Source organism: Pectinophora gossypiella, unplaced genomic scaffold (assembly GCF_024362695.1).
Source record: "Pectinophora gossypiella unplaced genomic scaffold, ilPecGoss1.1 Pgos_41, whole genome shotgun sequence".
In the NCBI taxonomy this organism is placed as follows: domain Eukaryota; kingdom Metazoa; phylum Arthropoda; class Insecta; order Lepidoptera; family Gelechiidae; genus Pectinophora; species Pectinophora gossypiella.
In genome coordinates, this window is record NW_026063251.1 from 96,881 (window position 1) to 120,309 (window position 23,429).

The 23,429-nt window shown below is 39.1% G+C and overlaps 2 protein-coding genes and 2 long non-coding RNA genes across 5 annotated transcripts; 3 read left to right on the forward strand and 1 right to left on the reverse strand.

Annotated features, from left to right (window-relative positions):
* The first annotated feature begins 7,516 nt into the window (after positions 1-7,516).
* On the forward strand, positions 7,517-8,611 carry LOC126381255 (uncharacterized). Its single transcript, XM_050030749.1, has one exon. It carries the CDS (start codon positions 7,517-7,519, stop codon positions 8,549-8,551), a length of 1,035 nt encoding a protein of 344 aa, XP_049886706.1. The 3' UTR covers positions 8,552-8,611.
* A 1,695-nt stretch (positions 8,612-10,306) lies between these two features.
* LOC126381250 (uncharacterized) lies at positions 10,307-11,748 on the forward strand. The gene is made up of 2 exons (XR_007568744.1): positions 10,307-10,447; positions 11,502-11,748. It is a non-coding gene; the product is annotated as an uncharacterized LOC126381250 (long non-coding RNA).
* Positions 11,749-12,291: 543 nt separating this feature from the next.
* On the reverse strand, positions 12,292-15,203 carry LOC126381251 (uncharacterized). Of its 2 annotated transcripts, XR_007568746.1 has the most exons (5): positions 14,132-15,203; positions 13,641-13,812; positions 13,003-13,107; positions 12,832-12,913; positions 12,292-12,410 (listed from the first exon to the last, which is right to left on the reverse strand). It is a non-coding gene; the product is annotated as an uncharacterized LOC126381251 (long non-coding RNA). The 2 variants fall into 2 exon arrangements; XR_007568745.1 differs by lacking the exon at positions 14,132-15,203 and having other exon boundaries at positions 13,641-14,041.
* A 6,152-nt stretch (positions 15,204-21,355) lies between these two features.
* LOC126381256 (uncharacterized) lies at positions 21,356-22,231 on the forward strand. Its single transcript, XM_050030751.1, has one exon. It carries the CDS (start codon positions 21,356-21,358, stop codon positions 22,229-22,231), a length of 876 nt encoding a protein of 291 aa, XP_049886708.1.
* Positions 22,232-23,429: the final 1,198 nt, after the last annotated feature.

Genomic DNA, 23,429 nt, shown 5'->3' on the forward strand with positions numbered 1-23,429 from the left:
ATGTTACAACACGTATGTAACCTTATTCCAGACATAAAATTGGTAGTTTTTGCGGATGACACTAATGCCATTATAGCAAGCGATAATGTGCAGGACTTGAATTCAAGGGTAAACAGGGCCTTAGGTGTTTTTGACGAATGGTTCAAGTATAATAATCTTAAGCTTAACATTGGTAAAACAAACATCTTACTATTTAAAACCACAGCACGCAACCAAGATAATCTTGACATTGTTTTGCACGGGAACTCGATTGACAGTGTAAATTATGTTAAGTTTCTGGGAGTCCATATTGATGAATTTCTAAACTGGAAACCAGAGCTTAACACATTGGCAAACTCTATTAGTTCTGCGTGCTATGCGCTTCGCAGCCTAAGGGATGAACTGACTTTAGAACAATTAAAAGGTGTTTATTATGCCCTGGTTGAATCCAGATTAAGATACAGTATCAAACTGTGGGGTAATAGCTACGCGTATAATGTAAATAAAGCATTCGTAGCTCAGAAAAGGGCCATAAGAACTATAGTTCGTATTCCTCAGTGGGAGTCCTGTAGACCTCATTTCAAATCTTTGGGCATTTTAACGGTCCCAAGTTTATACATTTTTGTTCTCTTGACTGATATTATTAAGTGGAGGCATTTATTTGAGACTGACAATGAAATGAGAGTCCGGTTAGCCACAAGAAGGAAAGATTTAAACTATGTTATTGAACCCACATTAACGGTGGTAAAACACTGTGCTCGACATCAAGCAGTAAGACTATTTAATAAGCTGCCTATTGAATTCAAGGAAATTACTAATATAAATACTTTCAAACATAAATTAAAAGCATATCTTTTGGAAAAGTGCTGCTACAGTGTTGACGAATTTTAACATAATTATACAAGGGATATGAAAGTTACACTTTGGGTAACATCAAATTATTGTATTTTATTAAAAGTTATAAGGAAAAAATAATGTTGTATTTAAATTGACTTGTACATGTTTATTTTTTATTTATTGTTTTTGAATTGTAATTATTGACTAAGTTGTTTTTAATTTAATGTTTCGTTGATATTAATTAGTAATATATGTACTATTTTTAAATTCGTCGAAATATTGATAAATGTTGATTTCACTTTAAGTTGTTGGCTTTTAGATGCTCAATTGTTATATTTTTGGATTGTTTAAATTCATAGGTACATATGTAAAATTTCAAATACAATTTATATTGTTATTGAATAAATATATAGGCGGTTCCCCGCCTTCGTCAGGATCAGCCATAGCGTCTTACGTGGGTATAAGGGCAATTTGAAAGGAAGTAACAGTCAAGTCTCAATCAACGTTCTTATAATTCGATAAAGTCACTTTCACTTCTTAGGCACAAAATAAATATACTAGCACATAGAAAACAACTAATCACATCCGAATAAATTGTAATCAACGATTAAAGTATTTGGATTACGAGGAACAATTGCGATTCGTCGCAGACGTGGTGCGCTATCCGTTGACGTTTTAAAAACTGACGTCCAATATGGCTGCGCCGACCATCGATACGACGCTTCGCTAAACTGACAGCTCTCAATTGACAGCTGCCAATTTCGTTCCAACGCAACTCAATAGATGGCGCTAGTGCGGCGCCGTCACGGCCGGACTGACCTGCGACCGTCCTCGGGCGCTTCATTTTGTAATCCTGTAACAATCACACAAGTACTATAGCCCGGCTTGTCAAACAATCCGCTCGTCCAACCTGATATGCCAAATACTTGTAGGTGTATTCAGCAAACACAAAATCTAGAAGCATTGAAAGTGTGCGTCCCTTCGACCACGCGTGGACCGGACGACACCTTTCTTTCACACGATTCATTTCAGACTAGCATGTCCTTACGACCAACCACTCATGGTCTGGCCCGGACGATACTATCATCTTATCGAACTGGACCGGACAGGTGCGTCCTTTCGACCAGCCACACGTGCTTGGACCGGACGGCACAGTCCCTTCGACCAGTGTACACCTTGGGTCATAAGCCTGGACCGGACAGATGTGTCCCTTCGACCAGCCGCGACAGCTCAGCATGGACCGGACTACATTGTCCCTTCGACCAGCTTCATATAAATCGAACCATTATAAGTATTATCTTTAGGATGTTAAGCAGCTACCTATGTAGCTAAGTAAATTCAAGATTAATATAGCACATACACGACGGTAAATACCCAGTAAATCACAGACTACCCTGCTCGGCGTGGATTTGGACTTCATGCTCGTAAGTTTCATTGTCAGAGTTGATGCTGAGTGTATCTGATCCTGCTGTGAGCGTGTCAGATTCTGCTGTAAGGGTATCGGACCCTGCAGTTGACGTGTCATAACTAATCAATCTATCGGGACACTCATCATTGAGTTCTACATGTATCGGCGCCGTCTCGGCCTCCTTTTCACTCATTAAACTGTTACTTATTTCAAGCAAACCATCATGACCTCGAGGTACTGGACGCAAGTTCTCGTGCGCGTATTTAAATGTACGATGTGAACCAAATAGATTTTTTAGCTCGTACCGGTCGTTATCGAGCACTGCGGTTATTACATAGGGCCCCTTAAATTTCTTACCCAGTTTTATTTGGTTGCGTTCGCTGCCTTTTATAAACACAAAATCTCCTACCGAAAACGGCCTAATAATCGCACGACCTCGGTTAAATCTTTCAGTATCGGATACAGCTGCTTTTTGTATATTACAAGAGGCTTCATTTCGCACCACATCTAAGTCAAGCCGTTGTTCATCTTCAGACCCAGCAACCCTAATTTTTGACATTCCCAAGGATTGTGATCGAATGCCGAACATCAGCTCCGTTGGTGTGTACTTTGTGACACTAGACTTGGTACTGTTAAGCGCCAGTTGCACATTTCCTAACTCATCACGCCATGTTTTGTTGGGATCGTTTTCGATTATCGTAAGTAGAGCCTTTAAAGTGCGCATAACCCGCTCGACTTGGCCATTTGCCCTACTGGAGCCTGTTGCAATGAAATGCAGTTGAATGTGATGGTCCGCACAAAACTCTTTAAATTCCGCGCTAATATAGCACCTGCCCTGATCAGCAATAATGCGCTTTGGTGCTCCAAAAAGACAAACAGCATTTTTCAGGGCCTGAACTGCACCAGCCGCGTCCACCGAATAAGTATGCTCTAATAACACGTATTTGGTAAACGCGTCGATAATAACTGAGCAATATTCTTTGCGATCGCTCTTCCCGCTCAATTTCCCAGTAAAGTCTATGTGAACAGTGTGCCAGGGCACAGAGACTTTTGGGATGGAATGCATTTGAACGGGTTGTGCTCCGGAAATGCCTTTCGATGTTTTGCACACTATGCAAGAGTCAATATACTTTCTAACACATTTGGACATCTGAGGGAACCAGTATTGTTCATACAGTTTGTCCAAGGTCTTGTCACTCCCTAAGTGTTGTAGCTCATTGTGGACGTGATTGATCAGGGTCCATATCAACGATCGAGGAACTACGGGAAGCCATGAAATAATCTTGTGACGCACAACCTTCCTGTAAAGAATGCCGTCCCTAACGTCGTACGTTTGGCCTACATTATCTGGAAAATCGTTATTCATGTGTTTGCTAATTAAATCTTGGATTTCCGCATCGCGCCTCTGTTCCACGGAAAGCCAACCTTGATGCAGTTCAATAAAATTCACAGTTTTAGCTGCAGAGGTAGTTGGAACTTGGGGCGTAGACTCTCTACCCGCACTAGTACCCGGCAACGGATTCCGTGATAGATAATCCGCGTGTTCCATTCCACGGCCTTCGCGATACACTATATCAAAATCGTAGGCCTGTAAAAAGGCCCACCAGCGATGGACACGAGGGGTCAGATCCGTTTTGGACTTCGATGCTTTAAGAGAATTACAGTCTGTATAGACTTTAAACTGGCGGCCATACAAATAATGCCGAAAGTGTTCCACCGCTCGTACGACTGCAAGTGTTTCCAGTTCGTACGAGTGGTAGCGCGACTCTACTTCGGACGTACGTCGACTAAAGTATTCTACGACATAGGGAAGATTATCTTTCTTTTGGATTAGAATTGCACCATATCCCTCAGAGCTGGCGTCACAATGCAACTCAACAGGTAACTCCGGATCAAAAATTGTTAAAACCGGTTCGGAGGTTAGTATATTTATAATACTATTACGGATCTCTTCATGCTTTTTGGTCCACTGAATAGAACCCTTCAGTTTGGTTAAAGTGTATAATGGGCCAACGATATTAGTGAACCCGGGGATAAATCTCCGAAAGTATGAGGCGAGGCCCAAAAACTGTCGGACTTGTGTAGCAGTCTTAGGTTGAGGAGAATCTACTAGAGCCTGTATTTTGCGAGAATTTGGTCTGACTTCACCGCATTGGATAGAGTATCCCAAGAAATCTACTTGCTGCTTCATGAATTTGCACTTCTTTAGGTTAAATGAAAATCCAGCAGCAGTTAACACACCTAGAACTTCATCAAGGCGTTTCAGACCCTCAGATACGTCGTTAGAATAACATAGAACGTCATCCATGTAGATCAAGGGTTTATTTTGCAGCTGATGGACAGCTTTAGTGATGCATCGCTGATATACGGATGGTGCGTTTCGTAACCCGAAGGGCATTGCGAGGTATTCGTATTGCCCTTCGGGCGTTACAAATGCCGTTTTCTCCACTGACCTAGGATGGATTGGGATTTGGTGAAAACCCGAAGCCATATCAAGCGATGAGAAGAAATGTGCACCACTAAGCTGATCTATTTGTTCCTCTATGCGGGGAAGGGGGTAATGCTCAGGTCGTGTGTTGGAATTGAGCTCTCGGTAGTCAACACACATTCTCTCAGTATTGTCCTTTTTCTTTACCAAGAGGATGGGGCTCGCAAATGGCGATGTACTCTCTCGAATAACGCCTGCGTCAATGAGCTCTTGAACTTTTTCCCTAACAATTTGCTTTTCTATTGGAGCTAACCTATAAGGACGCCTCTGGACCACCTTGTGTGGGTCTACTAACTCGATTTCTAGTTCTCCTGTTGTTACGCGTTTGCTAGGGACACCGTCTATAAAAGAGTTAGCATACCTATTTAGCAATTCGATGAGAGCTTGTTTATCTTCACCTGATAAATCAGTATCTACCTGAGAGAAATTAGGCCTGTCGCTTATATCACATAGATTTGTTTGTTCCCTACGGGAAAATATCAAGTTGTCATTATTTATCTGAACGTTTACACCACTCTCTAACATATCCCTCCCTATGATAACAGGATCGCTAAGGCATACATCCGGTACCACGTGAAATGTCAGAGTTTGCGAAATTTCCCCAACAATTATTTGGCTTGCAATTTGACACGTACATTTTATTTCGTCACCACTAATACCAGTGAGAGAAACGAGATCATTGCGCACAGTACCCGGGAATTTACTAGAGAAACTTTCTTTCATCAAGGAACAGGACGATCCACTGTCAAACAAAAAGGAGACCGACTCACCGGATGATGTCTTCAAAGTGCCTCTCGACAGTCGTTGTTCACACAGATTAACCTCCTTACTAGTAGCAACTCCACCACTGGTCTTCGTGTTCCTTTCTGGACAATTCGGTGAAAGATGTCCTTGTTTGCCACACATATAGCAAGAAACAGTTCTTTCAGGTAAACCCGCCGGCCTCGAAGCGTCGTGATGTATTGGGGTTGTGATTGAATCCTCTCCTCCATTAAATCCTCGTCGCTTTTTGCATTCAGCTTGTCGATGACCTTGTCTTCCACACCAATGACATTTGCCGGGGAATTTGGTCTCCGATAATCGGGGTCGCTTATAATCAGGCTCTTGAACTTCAGAAACATCCCAGCGTCGCTTTAGTGAAATACCACCAAGGATTCTAAATAACTGTGACTTGGTCGTAACAGTATTCGCGTTCAATTCGCGACGAATCAATCCGTCTTTTTGGCTTAGGACTGAAATCACAAAACCGGTTATAACTGCCTCCGACATTTGGGTTTCCGGTATACGCTCGATCATAGTCCAGAGCCGTAGGCCGGCTTCCGAGGTACTTTCCTTAGCCCCAATTTGGAAACGAAGTACTTCGTCGAATAAATCTTGAAATGATTTTGGCTGGTAAAATCTGGCTAATAAACTTTGCTTTACCGCAGCCCAAGTCAGGTCTTCCAAATTAAGTTTAGTAAGGCAAGAAGCAGCGCGTCCTTTTAGAGCACTAGTCAGAGCCACAATCAAATCAACACCTTCCAGGCGTTTGGTCTTGACAATAAGGTCGGTAATTTTGCACCAACCTTCTATGTCCGCGTCCGTTTCATCCGGGTTGAACTGCACCAACTTCACGGCCGTCGACTGTGCTGTATCTGCTAATGGCGCCGGTGATGATGATGCCATCACTCGTGTCAGTAACTCCTCCATACTGCTTAAAAGCTTCATAGCACCATTTTCTTCAGATATTTGTTTCTCTTCCTGCCGTAGCCCATGGAATCCCACTTCTGATATAGGCGGTTCCCCGCCTTCGTCAGGATCAGCCATAGCGTCTTACGTGGGTATAAGGGCAATTTGAAAGGAAGTAACAGTCAAGTCTCAATCAACGTTCTTATAATTCGATAAAGTCACTTTCACTTCTTAGGCACAAAATAAATATACTAGCACATAGAAAACAACTAATCACATCCGAATAAATTGTAATCAACGATTAAAGTATTTGGATTACGAGGAACAATTGCGATTCGTCGCAGACGTGGTGCGCTATCCGTTGACGTTTTAAAAACTGACGTCCAATATGGCTGCGCGGACCATCGATACGACGCTTCGCTAAACTGACAGCTCTCAATTGACAGCTGCCAATTTCGTTCCAACGCAACTCAATAGATGGCGCTAGTGCGGCGCCGTCAAATACATTATTAGGCCAAACAAAATAATTACATTTTATAATTTATTATCTAAATAAAGATTCAATTACTGAAACCAGATTTACCGGACCATATTACATATGTACATACATACATATACTCACGCCTGTAATCTCTAATGAGGTGGGCAGAGCCACAAGTAATCAAAGACAGCTTGCGGCCACTGTTGATACAAAATCCTAAGATGCCATACATACTCAGTATGGCATCTTAGGATTTTGTATTCAGTATCGTCGTGAGAATCGTATTAGACGGACGTGTGTTACTTGGATTGCCAAGTTTAAATTCATAATTCGCGACTCCTTAATTGTGATTGGTGTATAGTGTTTTTTTTTTTTATTCCTTGTCTTTCTTGTGATATTTGGTGGACTGACTCCTCCTCTTGGGCGGTCCTAGAAGGAGACAGACTTTGTTTTTAAATTTGCGTCTCAAAAGTTTTTAGTGTGGTGGGATCGAACCGGCGGCATCGTGGTGGAGGTCTGACGATCGCACCCCTACACCAACTAGCTGTTAGCTTGAGTGTTGAAATTTAGTTACGCTTTCAACTACGTCGGCTGCTACGCTACGCGTTTGAAGGTACTACGACATTGCTACGCATTGAACTGTTCAAAGTTCAAGATGGTAGTGTGTGGCAGATGTGGAGCTGATGTTCGCGATTACATCCAATGCTGTGCGTGCAACAAATATTTCGATTTCCCTTGTTCGGGAATAACCGAAAAGGGTTGGCGCAAGCTTGGGCTCGAGCGGCAGGCCGTATGGAAATGTCCGGATTGCAAGATTGTGACGCCGAAACCCACTGCGGTTACAACTACCGACACTGACGGTGCTCACCTTGTGACTGTGACGTCCTCTCCCAGTGTGCCAAGTGTGCCTGCCACAGCCCGTACTGACAGAACTGTTGTTTCGACTGGCGAGACACGTGACCACTCATCCCCGCACGCTGCCGTAACGTTGGACCAGGTGATGCGGGAACTCATGTCAATAAAGCGTACTTTGATTCCACTGCCCGAAGTAATTACCGGTATACAGGAAATAAGGAACGTCATCGGCAAAATCAATACATCACTGTCGGCTCTCTCTGACAGAGTTGAGGTCTTGGAAACAAAAGTTAAGGCTGCAGAGGGTGCTCATGATGCTGTTCTTAGGTTGGAAGCTCGTGTCATCCAATTGGAGAGTGATTTGAACGAGAAAAACCAGTGGGCGCGACTTAACAATGTCGAGATTAAAGGAGTTCCAATGAAAGACCGTGAAAATCTTTTTGATGTCGTCGCGAAAATTGGCTCCAAAATAGCATTTCCTATCGTCAAGCAAAACATCAATTTTGTTGCGCGTGTGCCTTCCATGAATGACAAAGCTAAACCGATTATAGTCTCGTTCATCAATCGTTACGCGAAGGAAGATTTTGTTGCTGCGGCGCGTTCTTTTAAGAACCTCTATCCGATTGAGATCGGGCTAGAGGGCAGGAATCGAATCTACATCAATGATCATCTCACGGTCCAAAATAAGTTGCTGCTAAATGAGGCTAAGAAGTTGAAACAGCTTCGCGATTACCAGTACGTGTGGGTAAAAAACTCGAAGATATTTATGAGAAAGGACGACCACTCAAAAATAATCGCGATCAGGAACCCACAGGACTTGGAAAAACTGCGCTGAATATAATATCTACGCTTGTGTCCTTCGCATTGTGCCTTTTTTATATGTACTGCTCAATTTATAATTGCCAGCTCGTTTTTTTCCTTTCATGTTATTATATTGCGCCTATCTTATTCTTTGCTACGCTAAGTATCACTTTGATTCAGAACTGCTTGCTTTTAATTTATTTTATGTTTCATATTTGCTATCTGCTACTGCCTAATTTGATGCTAAATTATGTGCTATTTATTATTTTACGACTTATGTACTTTTTATTCGCACGTGCTGCTGCCGTTGAGGAACATGAATGCGTTAGTTCGGTTATCATTATATTTGTAGCTTTAACAGTTAATAATGTGTGATATTTATTATCAGAACTGCAGAGGACTACGTACAAAGACTATTACTTTCTCGAAAAATTTAATAACCACCAATTATGCTGTTATAATTCTAACTGAGACCTGGTTACTCGATAACATACATGATTCGGAGTTGTTCGACGACAGGTACATTGTTTTTCGTAGGGACCGTAATTATCAGCAAACTAAGCAAAAATTTGGCGGTGGGGTGGTTATAGCCGTAAGCCGGGATATATCGGCCTCCTGTCAAACAGATTGGTGTTCCAGCGCTGAGGATCTGTGGGTTACGGTTGCACTGCGTACTAACTCTCGTGCAACTCTTAATCTGCACATATGTGCATAGTACCTGGTTGAGCAAAATCTGGGTAATTCTTTCTCTACTCAACTTACGAATTTTCTAATTAACACCAAACGTCTAATGGAATCACTTTGTTTAGATAAATTTATAATAATCGGTGACTTTAATATGAGTGAAATTTCTTGGTCTCCCTCGAACATCGGACTTCAACCGTCATTTTTGACACAAAGCGCAAAATTCTCCGATTTCATAGACTCAATCTACGAGTGTAACTTAGTTCAGTACAATGGTATTCAGAACGACCGTGGTGTCATATTGGACTTGGTGCTCTGTACCGACACTGTATGCGTCACTAAATGCTTCGACTCTCTGGCAACCCCTGAGGATGTCCATCACAAAACACTGCTTATAACTCCGTCATTTGTGGATTTGGATCCGCTTGAAACACCTCAGCGTACCGTTTTTTCCTATCACAGAGGAGATTATGATAAGTTGTGTAGTCATCTTTCCGACATCGACTGGGAAACCATTCTGCATCAGGACTCGGTTGAAATTGCAACTGCCAGATTCTACGAAACAATATACCAACTTAGAGACCGATTTATTCCCACTAAATTGACCAAGCGACGTAAGTACCCTCCTTGGTATAACAATTACCTCATCAAAATAATTAAAGAAAAGTTTAAATTCTTTGTCAAATACAAAACCTACGGAAATAAGTCTGACGAAATTACGTTTTGTCTTCTACGGGACAGGGTGAAAATGAACGAAGGTTTATGTTATAAGAAGTATATTGATTCTGTCGAGGAAGCTATAACTAAAGATCCTAAACAGTTCTGGTCTTATGTTAAAAGTAAGCGTGGTAGTAGTGCATATCCAGCCGTTATGGCCTATGGTCCTGTGCGATGTGGTCGTGCGTGGATGAGGAGCTGGCCGAGGGACTTCAGAGAAACCACTTTATTTTAGACATTATTTATTACACGTCTAACATACGTGTGTTCGGTACAGACTTGAGACGAGAAGTGTAGTGTTGCCATAAGACAAATATACAACATGCCCCTTTTTAGGACAATTATAATGGCAATACATAAATTAACTTCAAATTCCAATTGACATTGACAATATTTGACAAATAAACAAATGAAGTATAAATTATTAATAAATTGATTGAATACAATGCAAATATTAATTTATCGTTATTTTATATGAAATTATAGTACATTATTTAATATTTAAGATTATTAAGGCATGAATTACATCGTAAGTATTCGACATCTTATATTAAGTTTATACAATCATTATAAGTTAAATCTATTAGGTTTTTTAATTAATCGACCTTTAGAGCTATATCTAGCTTCAGGTAATGCTGCACTAAATGACATTTCGTGTATTTCTGGTAAAATATTGTTTTCAGACTGACCTAATTCTGTATCTAAATTACATTCTTCGTTATCTGACAAATTACTCATTTCTATGAATTCTGGTGATAAAACAGTATTATTCAATTGACTTTCAGACTCTGTTTCACTAAGACAATCTTGTATATTAGTTGGACTTGATTCGACAGACTTAAATGAGTTTTCTGACTGCTCATTTTGACTAATATTTTGACTATTACTTGTAATTAAATTATAGCTTACAATGTTTTGATAACAACTATCTTCAATACTAGACTGATAACCATCTTCCTCTTCCAGGGAATAGTTATTTGACTGTGATTTATTAACAATAAATTGACTATTTTGTGACTTCTGACTGTTAAAACGATTGTTATTATTGTTAGTTAGTTGTAACTTATTTTTGTTATTATTATAGACTTGGTTAGACTTATACCTATTATGACATGCATTATTAGACTTTAGACTTGACATGTTAGACTTAAATGGTTGAATATGTTGAGAGGTTCTGCGATAGCTCACATTATTCTGATCTTTGACTATATAAGACCTTGGGTAATTTGTTTTTGAGACAATTGTACCTTTTGTCCATATTATATCTTTAGGATTTTTCTTAAAGAATATAGTTTGACCTTCATAAAATTCATGACTAGGCTTTGAATGTTTGTTATAATAATTTTGTGTTTTATATTGTTTAAGACTTTTTCTTTGATAATGATCACAGAATCTGACAACTTTAGGTTTTAAATTATTAGTTTTAGTTGGTATTTTAATTCTCAACTTTCTTGACATAAGTAGTTCTGATGGTGACTTCAGATCATGACCACGTGAAGTTGTTCTGTAATGTAATAAACCTATGAAGTAATCTGTGCCTGACTCATCACATTTTCTGAAGATGTTTTTTATTATTTTTACAGATATTTCTGCTAAACCATTCGACTTTGGATAATGTGGACTTGAGGTGATATGTTCCACATCCCATTCTTTAAGAAATTGTTTGAAATTATATGAATTGAATGGTGGTCCACCATCACTCAATAATGACATTGGAATACCGTGACGGGCAAAAATTGATTTTAATTGAAATACGACTTTATCACTCCTTGTATCATTGTTTAAATATGCAATTTCTATATAATTTGAATAAAAATCTACTACTATTAAGCATTTTTTATTTTTGTATTCAAAAAGGTCTATAGCTACCTTTTGCCAAGGAAGAGACGGTTGTTCATGAGACATTAGTGGTTCTTTTGTTTTGTTTGGTCTATATGACATACAAGTTTCACAATTATTAATTTTTGTTTCTATTTCTTGATTTATTTTTGGCCAATAAACTAATCCACGAGCAAGATTTTTTGTCTTTTCAATGCCCATGTGTCCCTCATGAAGATCTGAGAGAATTTCTGATCTTAATGACTTTGGAATAATTATAGAATTATTTTTGAAAATTATTTTATTTTGTACATTAATTTCATCTCTAATGTTCCAATAAGGTAAGACAATTGGATCACAATGTTGTCTATTATTTGGCCATCCTTCTTTATAATATTCTACTAGTTTTTGTAATGAATTATCTGATTGTGTATGTAGTATAATTTTGTCTAGTTTATCTTTCGAAATAGCTAAATTTGAGGTTAATAAATTGACTTGACATTTTATATTTTCCTCTAATTCCTCAAAATTAAATTTATCTACCTTCGGATTTACTTTTATGGGTGCACGTGATAGTGTGTCTGAAACATACATCTCTGTGCCCTTTACATAAGAAACTATTAAATCGTATGATTGAATTGCTATCATCATTCTTTGTAGTCTTGCCGGGACATCTGAAAGTGATTTTTTAAATAAAGTTACCAATGGTTGGTGATCAGTTTCTACCTGAATAGTTTTACCATAAATATATTGGTGAAATTTTTTGCAACCAAATACAATAGCATAGAGCTCCTTTTCAATTTGAGCATAGTTCTCTTGTGACTCAGTTAATGATTTAGAACCGTAAGCAATAGGATTTTTTCCATGAAAAATTACAGCACCAACTGCATTTTTAGAAGCATCTACTGACATTCTAATTGGTTTGTTTACATCATAATGAACTAAAATTGTTGATTGACAAATAAGTGATTTCAATTTAATAAATTGATTTTCATGATTTACTGACCATTGCCAAATGTTTTTCTTTTTCAATAAGTCTCTTAAAATTGTTGTTTCATTAGCTAAATTAGGAATATATGAACCAAGATAATTTACCATTCCAAGAAATCTTTGTAGTTCTTTGACATCTTTTGGTCTCTCCATTTGAGTTATTGCCTCGACCTTTGACCTGTCAGGACTAATACCATGTTTATTAAAAATATGACCTACATATGCAACTTCTGTTAAACCAAATTGACATTTAGACTTATTAAACTTTAAGTTTACCTCTTTTGCCTTGGTGAAGACTTTCTCCAAGTTTTTATCATGTTCTTGTTGTGTTGAGCCAAATACTAATATGTCATCAACAAAAATTATTACTCCAGGTAAATCCTGAAATATGTTAGTCATTACTCTATGAAATATTTCTCTACTAGAGTTAATACCATAAGGAAGTCTAAGGAATTTATACCTGCCATATTGAGTATTGAAAGTAGTGAGTTTACTGCTTTCTTCATCAAGTTTCAGCATCCAATATCCTGAGTTAGCATCTAATTTTGAAAAAAATAGAAGCACCAGCCACTTTTGATCTTAAGTCATCAAATGTTGGATAAGGATAATGAGGTCGCTTTATAGCTTTATTTAGATTTCTAGGATCTAAGCATAATCTCAATGATTTATCAGGTTTTTCAACAGGAACATATGAATTTACCCATCGTGTAGGTTCAATTACCTTTTCGATTACTTTCAAATCTTCCATTCTGTCTAGCTCATCCTTTAACTTAGTTTGTAAAGCATAAGGAATACGTCTAACAGGACATATTTTGGGTTGTATTGATTCATCAATATCCAAGTGAATGGTCATTGGCAAACAGCCTAATCCTTCGAAAGTATTAGCATATTTGTTAATAAGATTTTTTACTGACCTTTATTGACATTCTCCAGTGTTGACCTTGACTGTATTGTTAGTAGTTTCATGCTCAATGAAGTTAGTATAGTCATCATGCATAGCATTTTTAGTAAGTTGAAACAGTCGTTTCACAATTCCAAGTTTCTCTGAGGTTCTCCAACCTAGTATTGTTTTACATGGATGTTTTACTACAATAAAATAGATGTTTGCATTAGAATTAGTCTCCAAATTACAATTTAATTTTACACTGCCAATATTTTCAATTAATTGACCTGAGAATGTAAATATTCTATTATTTGTTTTCCATATGGGAATTTTGACATTTCTACTTTTTTGAATAAGTGACAAGGTATGTTCTGAAATTACATTAACATCAGCACCAGTATCTATTTGACATGAAATTGTATAATTAAAAATATCAATATTTATTATCCAATTATGTGAATTTTCATTATTAATTGAATTAATTACAAAGTCAGACTGTTTATTAGAATTAATAGTGCTCACCGTCGATTTTTCATTCTTGCTTTTGCAGAATTTAGCAAAGTGATTCATCTTTTTGCAGATATTGCAGATTTTCCCTTCTGCTGGACATTTTTGTCTGTGTACTTGACCACATCTTCCACATAACTTCTGTTTTCTATTAGCTGAAAAATAATTGCTGGAAAAAGAATTGTTATGCTGGAAATTTTGAAAATTGTGTTGTAACGGTTTTTTGCCATTTGACTTGTCATGGTGATTATTGACATTTCGTTGTTTGCTTCTTGATCTAAACATCTGTTTCTTGCCCGAGATAACATCAACAGTGTTTGTTTCTTCTTTTTCTGTCTTTGGAAGTTGGTTAGATCTTTCCTGTGACAATTCTAAGTTTCTTGCATACCTGATAGCTTCATCTATGTTTGTGAAATTTTCTTGTAACAGTCTTTCCTTTATATATGTGTTTTTAATTCCAATTATAAACATATCTTTGATGAGCGAGTCCTTCAAGTTCGATAATTCACAACTTCTTGCCAGATTATTCAATGCTGTACAATATTCATCCAATGATTCATCTTGTTTCTGGTATCTTGTAAAGAAATTATATCTTTCCACTGTCGTATTCTTACATGGGTTAAATTTTTGATCAAATTTTAAAATAACATCGTTGAGTGAAATTTTCGTTCTGTCCATATTGAATGAATTGAATATGTCGATTCCATCATCTCCTAATGAATTCAAGAATAATGCCACTTTTTTCTTTCCGGAATATTATCAAAATCATTTGCATCCGTATATATCAAAAATTTTTCTTTCCACATTCGCCACAATTCAAAATTGCTTTTGCCGTTATTCCTTTGTGTGCCGCCATTTGCTAAATTTAACGGTCTTAGGTTAGACATGGTAATTACGTTCTTTACCTGCTCCGTTGACATGTTTCTTTTTCTTCCGACTTTACTTCTGACACCATGTGCGATGTGGTCGTGTGTGGATGAGGAGCTGGCCGAGGGACTTCAGAGAAACCACTTTATTTTAGACATTATTTATTACACGTCTAACATACGTGTGTTCGGTACAGACTTGAGACGAGAAGTGTAGTGTTGCCATAAGACAAATATACAACAGGTCCCACAACCAGTAATACTGGGGAGGGTATCACTGAGCTCTTCTCTGCATACTTTACCTCTACTTTCCAATGCAATAGCTTTCACCCAGTAACGGCCTTGCCCGACGGTCATGCTCCTGATGCTCCTTGTGACATACATACAATTGAGATCATTAAGTCACAGGTTCTAAATCTTCTTAAGCACCTAGACGTCCGCAAATCTCCAGGACCTGATAAGCTACCGGCCATATTTCTAGTTAGCTGCGCCAAACCGCTATCAGTGCCGATATCTATTCTGTTTCAGCGATCAATTAATGAAGGCATTATGCCTGTTATGTGGAAATCAGCTTTTATAACACCAATCCACAAAAAAGGTGCCAAAAACCTGATAGAAAATTATAGACTAATTAAATTATATTTAGTTTATAATGTTAAAAAAAGCGAATACATGATCTTTGAAGCCGCCGGTAAACATATACAGTACCAGCCTGCTATCACTCTTAATACTGTACCGCTTAAGAGAGTAACTCAATTTAAATATCTGGGTCATTATGTTGCTGCGGACAGAAAGGATCATCTAGACGTGGATCGGGAGCGTAGAGCACTAGCGGCAAGATGCGGCATGTTGGCTCGCAGGTTTGCCCGTTGTAGTAAGGAGGTGAAGATTACGCTTTTTAAAGCCTATTGTCAGACCTTCTACACGGGGGGCTTGTGGACCAATTGCTCGCGGAAGGCACTAGACGCTCTGCGTGTACAGTATAATAATGGTTTTAGGATGCTCCTGGGATTGCCTCGATATTGCTCAGCGTCGGGCATGTTTGCTGAAAATCGAACAGACGACTTCTTTGCCATGATAAGGAAAAAGACCTCATCCATTCTAACAAGAATGTGGGACAGTCCCAACAGCATCCTACAGATGGTTGCTGCTAGGTATGACTCGCCTGCACTGAAACACTTCATGAGGGTTTTAGTGAGGCAGTCGTGATTGATTGTATATAGGCCAATATAGTTTAATAAGGTTATTGTACTACTAACATAGTTGTAAGTTTTATTTCTGTAACTAATAAGTGGGCCTACGTTGCCTAATTATGGTAAATACAAATAAATAAATAAATAAATAGACCTATATCGAAATTGTGTCTCCTTGCTAAGGTGTTTGAACGTTTGGTCTACAACCAGCTCTATAGCTGTATCAAACATACATTTATATCCCAACAGCATGGCTTTTTGAGGGGTAGGTCAACGACTACTAACCTTGTAGTACTGAACGAGTTCATTACCGTTAATATGGAAAATGGCAACCAAATCGACGTCATTTATACAGATTTTGCCAAAGCATTTGACCGTATTGATCATGACTTATTGTTACGTAAGCTGAGCTCTTTGGGTATACGAGGAGATCTGTTCAGATGGTTCACTTCCTATGTAAATAACAGGACTCAAGCGGTTGTACTGGGTGGTTATACCTCATCTTGGATCGGTATACCTTCTGGGGTGCCACAGGGGTCTCTGCTTGGTCCCCTTCTTTTTGTGATTTTTATTAATGACATCGGCTCTTGTTTTCTTCCCTCAAACTTTTTATTGTTTGCTGACGATGCTAAAATATTTAGGACTGTTAATAATTCCAATGACGCAGAACTGAGATTGGACAATTATTGTTTTGAAAACAAACTAGACTTGAACGTCTCTAAATGTTTCTTGGTGAACTTCACGAGAAAGAAGAACGTTTATAATTTTATTTTCTCTCTTAGGGGTCAAGCTTTGCAAGTCTGCAAATATGCTAAAGATTTAGGCGTAATTCTTGATAATAATCTTCAATTTGATCAACATATTGAGAGCTGTGTTGACAAGGCTTATAGGGCTCTAGGTTTTATTAAGCGTGTTTCATGGGATTTCAAACATATGAAAACTGTTAAGATAATTTATTGTGCATATGTTCGGACTCATCTTGAGTATGCCTGTCAAATTTTTAATCCCTGTTACGATGTTCATATCAACAGCATAGAAAATATTCAGAAGAAATTTGTCAGGTTTTTATTTAAAAAGTTTATGCCGTTTGCAGCTGTTTTTGACTATGAAGATTTGTGCGCTAAGTTCCATCTTTTACCACTGCGTCTCCGCAGGACGATCGCTGACGTGTGTCTTCTGACCAGGATAGCGCAAGCTAAAATGGATTGTCCGGACCTCCTCTGCAGTATTAAGTTGCAAGTGCCTAAACGGCAATTGCGTCACAGTCGTCTGCTTCATGTTCCTCGATGCCGCACCAACTACCGACGTAACAGCTTTTTGCCTCGTGCGCTCAAACTATTCAACATTTTAAATAGTTCTGAATGCGATTTGTTTTTCAGCTGCGCTGGTTCTCTTAGGACCTCGCTTATAAATAACTATTATTAAATAATAGCAATATTATTATTGGTTGTAGTAGTAGTATTTTGTTTTGTTTAGTGTTTGTACTTTTATGGCTTTGCGCATGTCTTAAAATTGTATTTTCTTTTAATTGTTTTCATTTTATTCTTTTTCATATAGTTTAAATTTATTTTCAATCATTTGTGGTAGCTTGTAATTGGCCAATAGTTATTATTAAGTTGCTTATATTGTAAATAACGCTGTAAGCTTCCCTAAGACAATAAAATAAAAATAAAATAAAAATACCAAACCACCATATTATGTGGCCTATAAGAAAAAAAATGTAAAAACAACACATAAATTATCTTGTAAACTACTTATATGTCTGGTCGCAATAACAACGAATTTTTTTTTTATTTTTTTAAATGTAGGTATGTACGTAGCATTGGATTAATTATGTCATTCATTGAAGTTGAACATATCAAGAGTAATACATTCATTTTTGTTTATTTTCTGTAATCCGTACGTAATGTTTAGAATGTGGGTAACTCTTCGAAATAAAGACATGTTAAATAACTATAGGTACCTACTATTTGAAATAAAAGTTGACTATGCGTAATTGAAACAATTAGAGTCTCACTAATAATTAAAGAATAATTATAATTCAAACAACACTTTTCCACAGTTAAACTTACAAACTATCCAGCTTGAAAAGTGGTCACGCGTGGCAACAAAACATTCCAAAAACGTAGGTACTTACCACTTCTGATATGTAGTAAAAATACGGAAGAACAGTAATCACACTTACTTATTCTGGTATCAAGAAAATAACACTTAACTTGGTAAACACGTTGGATGTCGACAAGGTCCCCAACGCAAGAGAGCGTGTATCAATCCGTCCGATTTGACAACCCCATTCTTGTGTTGCCATTTATAGAAAAAATGTCTTATAACTGTCAACGAACTATTCAGCCTAACACAATGAATTAGTATTTCGTGAGAATGTATTATTGTATAATCTATTTCCAATACAGAAAGATAGTTAAAAGTAATAAACTAATAATTACAATTATTATACTCAGTATCGGTGCAAAGCAGATAAAAATAAGACAACAAGAGAATAAATTTTAGTTTTAGCTGTACTATTTAGAATACTGCGGTATTTAGGTTGCCACTTAAAACGCGGTTTAAATAGTCTGAACAGAATATTTTCAGGCCAGAATTTTTCACACAAAATATTTTCAGATCGTTCCTTATAAACCGTTACCTTAAAGTAAGAATACTTTCTTGTACTGTATGTCCAGTGCGAGTTTCATAAAACCAATCGAGTAACTTTACTATCGCGTTAATCGAGCTAACGTCAAACGCATCGACTATCGAAAACACGCGAGTGCGAGAAACCATCGAGTCTTACTACTCGATCGCCGTTTGCTCACCGTGAGTTGCGTTTACTGTATTTCTTAAGTTGGCAGCTTTGAAGCGTCTTTAAATAAGCCTACCAAATTTAGAAGAATGCGTTACATATTACTCATATAGACGTTGCTAGATCTCTCAAAACTAAACGGATTATCGCATTCCGCCATTGTTTGTTATTGTTTGGGTCGTCGTGTCGCGTCGTTTTGCTTTGTTTGTTTTCATTTTGAGTTTCGTGTTTTCTAAAACCAAAGACCTTTGTCTAAAACCAATAAGAATGAGAACTAGTTCATCACAATTCGAATTAATGGTGACGTTTATGCAGGAGTAAGTTCAAATAAGATTTAATGTTATTAATGTTGGCAACATCGTCGATAATAGATAGTTGGCGCAAAATAACAAGGTGTCAAGCCAGAAAATATCCCCACCTTCTCATCCGTCAAAGTTGTTTACGACGTATGATAAAAACGGGCGAAGGCGGTAAAACGGGTTGAGTTATTCATTCGAATTATTACGTGCTCAGAGCAGTGACTGTGTGATTACTTGTGCTAAGTACTTTGTGTAACGGAAATTATTGTTGTGTCCATTTGAACTATAGTTTTCACGACATCAGAAGTGGGATCATAAAATATGGGAAAACGCAAGCATAGAAAATCGAATAAAATAAAAAGCGCCATTCACGTCCGAAGTCGACGTCATCCTCTAGTAGTGCAAGGACGCCATAACCACCGCCAAGGAAAAAGAGTAAGGCATCCCAGAATGCTGAAACCGTGAGTACGAGTACCTTGCATAATATGATTCCGGAATTTGATCCTCTGACGGACAATGTTCATGCATGGTTAAATGTGATTGAATCCTACGCAGTAACATTTCCATGGACGGATAATATAATTCGTTACCAAGCGTTGAATAAGCTAAAGGGCTCTGCGAAAACATGGTACGAATCTTTATTACGCAATGGCTACATGTGGACTAGCTCGGTATGGAAAGACTGGAAGGATAAGATTTCTTCTACGTTCCAGGTCAAACCAGGCAATATGTTTGAGTTTAAGACTAAGCCGACTGAGAATCAATCTCTCTATGAATTCTTTTTCGAACAAAAGTCAAAAATTTGCAGGTTATATCTTAATTTCTCGGAATCTGATATTGTCTCTATTATATTAGGGAACTTAGGCGATGTAAATTTAAATGCTTTCGTTGAAGCTAGTACTTTCCAAACGTGTGACAGTTTAGCGGGATTTTTACATAGCCGTTTTCACAAAACAAAACATCGAAACAGATTTCGAATAACTCTCGAGACCCAAACGTAAGGCAATCCGTCCAGACACAGGTAATAGTGACTCAGCCTACTACAGGAAATGCTGATCGCGACTGTGATGCTATAGCTGGTACGTCTAATAATAAAGCGATCTCTGGTCAAAACTTGAAACCCTGGTTAAATATCTAAGATTTGGTACTTGTAATAATTGTAAGTCGATCAAATGACGGCCGGAGTAAAACTTGTTGCCCACAAATAAGGGGCCTTATAAGGGTATACAAGTCCTGGGCCATGACATATACTTGTGAACATACTGAGAAACGCTACACAGGAACAGTTGTCGTGGAAAACATGAAGCCGTGGTTTCGATTAGACAACTGGAGTCAATTGTGTAGGCTACTCACCTACTTCATAATAATATATTTACATTTTATGTACAATACATAAATTCTATAATAATTATAATATATTACCTATTTTATAAAACATTATCTTACTTATAATAATATTATGATTTATATATAAATATACATAAAATACACAATACAATAAACAGTTACAACAACACAAATATATACGATAATATAATGTATAATATATTTATAATATAGTATCGTAATACAAGTAGAATAGCGTTTACATACGATATTCATCCTAACATCAGCTGATCGTCCGGCCGCACCTGTTGCCGTACATCAGTGGAAACTTCGAGGCGAAACTAGTTTCTTTGTTCTCACCTCGGGCGTAGCTGTGTGACGTCAGGCCGGTCGATTCGCGGCGCCGGCGCAGACTGCGTGGCGCCAGTCAGATACCTATCTCGACGCGAAGCGCACGCTGCTTGAGCTTAAAATTTCCTTTGTTCTCGCTACGTTGTTAATTTTTGCTGTATCTTCTGTGCTGTTCTCTAGTGTTCGTGCCACGCTTTGCTTATCTTTCCGTTACTGTTCTCCTTCTTTCTGTGTGCGTTGTGTGTATATTTGTTGTATAATTTATCGTGTGGAGTATTGTATTATACGGACTTCTACCCCGTAAGGATTATTTATTTCCGACTGAATACCTACGCCGAGCACACTCACAACTGGAATAAAGGTATTTACTACGCATATTTCCATACTGGTGACCCCAATAGAACATGGAGAAGGAATTTAGAGACTCACGAAGCGACGACCCAGCTGACGTCAGAAATCGCGTTTCCACAACACCATCCGTCAACATCGATGTTGATAAAGTCGGTGTACGGATTCCTCCGTTTTGGCCAGAGGAGCCGGAGATATGGTTCGCGAATGTGGAGGGCCAGTTCCTAATTTCCGGAATTACCAGCGACACCACCAAATTTTATTATGTGTTGGGACAGCTAGAGAACCGGTACTCCAGAGAGGTGAAGGATATTATCGTGCGACCACCCGCAACTGGCAAGTACGAGAAGCTCAAGACGGAGCTCATAAAGCGCCTCTCCGCTTCCAATGAGAAGAAGATGAAGCAGCTTCTGATGCACGAGGAGCTAGGTGACCGCAAGCCTTCGCAGTTCCTGCGACATCTGAAGAGCCTTGCTGGTGACGACGTGCCCGACGACTTCATTAAAACCATCTGGACAAGTCGCCTACCTAGAAGCATCCAGACGGTGTTAGCTGGTCAGGCATCATCTGCTGCACTCGACGACCTGGCGGACTTGGCTGACAGGGTCAACGACATCGCACCCTCTTCACCGGTGGTAGCTGCAGCGTCGACAAGCCAGACTCAGCAGACAGGGATACCGGGATCTGTGCTGAGTGACCTCACTCGCGAGATCGCAGAGCTTCGCAGGCAGTTCCAGCAGTTGAGTGGTGGCAGCAGCAGACATTCTCGGTCGCGCGGCAGGCGACAGAGTCGTAGCCGATCCACATCGAGATCCCAGTCCAATTACCGGAAGTTCCCGCTGTGCTGGTACCATGCGAAACATGGCGAGAAGGCACATAGATGCATCCGTCCCTGCGACTACAAGGCGGAAAATGCCAGGGGCAGTCGCTAATGGCGGCTGACGATTGCCCAACTTCTTCTGGTCGCCTGTTCGTCACCGACCGATCGACGAAGACGCAATTTCTGGTCGACACCGGTAGCGACCTCTGTGTCTTTCCCCGATCTTTACTGCGTGATCGTCGTGCGAGGACTGATTACGTGCTTAGTGCTGCCAATGGCTCGGATATAAATACGTATGGTTTTGTTCACCTCACTCTTGATTTCGGCCTCCGTAGAGATTTTACCTGGCGTTTTATTGTCGCCGATGTTACAAAGCCAATAATTGGCGTAGATTTTTTAAATTTCTACCACCTAATTGTAGACTGCCGAAACAAGCGTTTGATGGACAATACCACCACGTTATGTGCTAACGCAATACTAGTAAATCATAAGCTAGATAATATATCTTCGGTTAAGGTGCTGACTGGCGACACGAGGTTTCATCGGATCCTCGACGCCTATCCCGAAATCACTCGACCAGCTGGTATACACCGCACTACACGTCACAACACGGTACATCACATCCGCACGACACCAGGTCCCCCAGTTGCATGCTCTCCTCGACGTTTAGCGCCGGATAAATTGAAAATCGCCCAAGAGGAATTTCGGTCAATGCTGTCTAGTGGTACAGCTAGACCTTCTGAAAGCCCTTGGTCATCGCCCTTGCACTTAGCCCCGAAAAAGGACAATGGATGGCGTCCCTGCGGTGATTACCGCATGTTGAATGCCCGCACTGTGCCTGACAGGTATCCGATTAAGCACATCCACGATTTTGCTCACAGTATAACGGATTGCAAGATATTCAGTACATTGGACTTAGTGAAGGCGTACAATCAGATACCTGTCAGCCCAGAAGACATTCCCAAAACGGCCATAACGACTCCATTCGGGCTGTTTGAGTTCCCGTTTATGACGTACGGGCTAAGGAATGCGGGACAAACCTTTCAGAGGTTCGTGGATGAAATGACCAGAGGGCTGGATTTCGTCTACTGTTATCTGGACGATTTCCTTATATTTTCCAAGGACGACGCGCAACACGAGGAACATCTTCGGATAATTTTTAGTAGGTTGAGGGATTACGGCATGCTTATAAACACTTCCAAGTGCGTCTTCGGTGTCCCTGAGGTAACCTTTTTGGGATACCGTATCTCAGCAAGCGGCACCAGACCACTGGACTCCAAAATTCAAGCCATCCGTGATTTTCCCCCTCC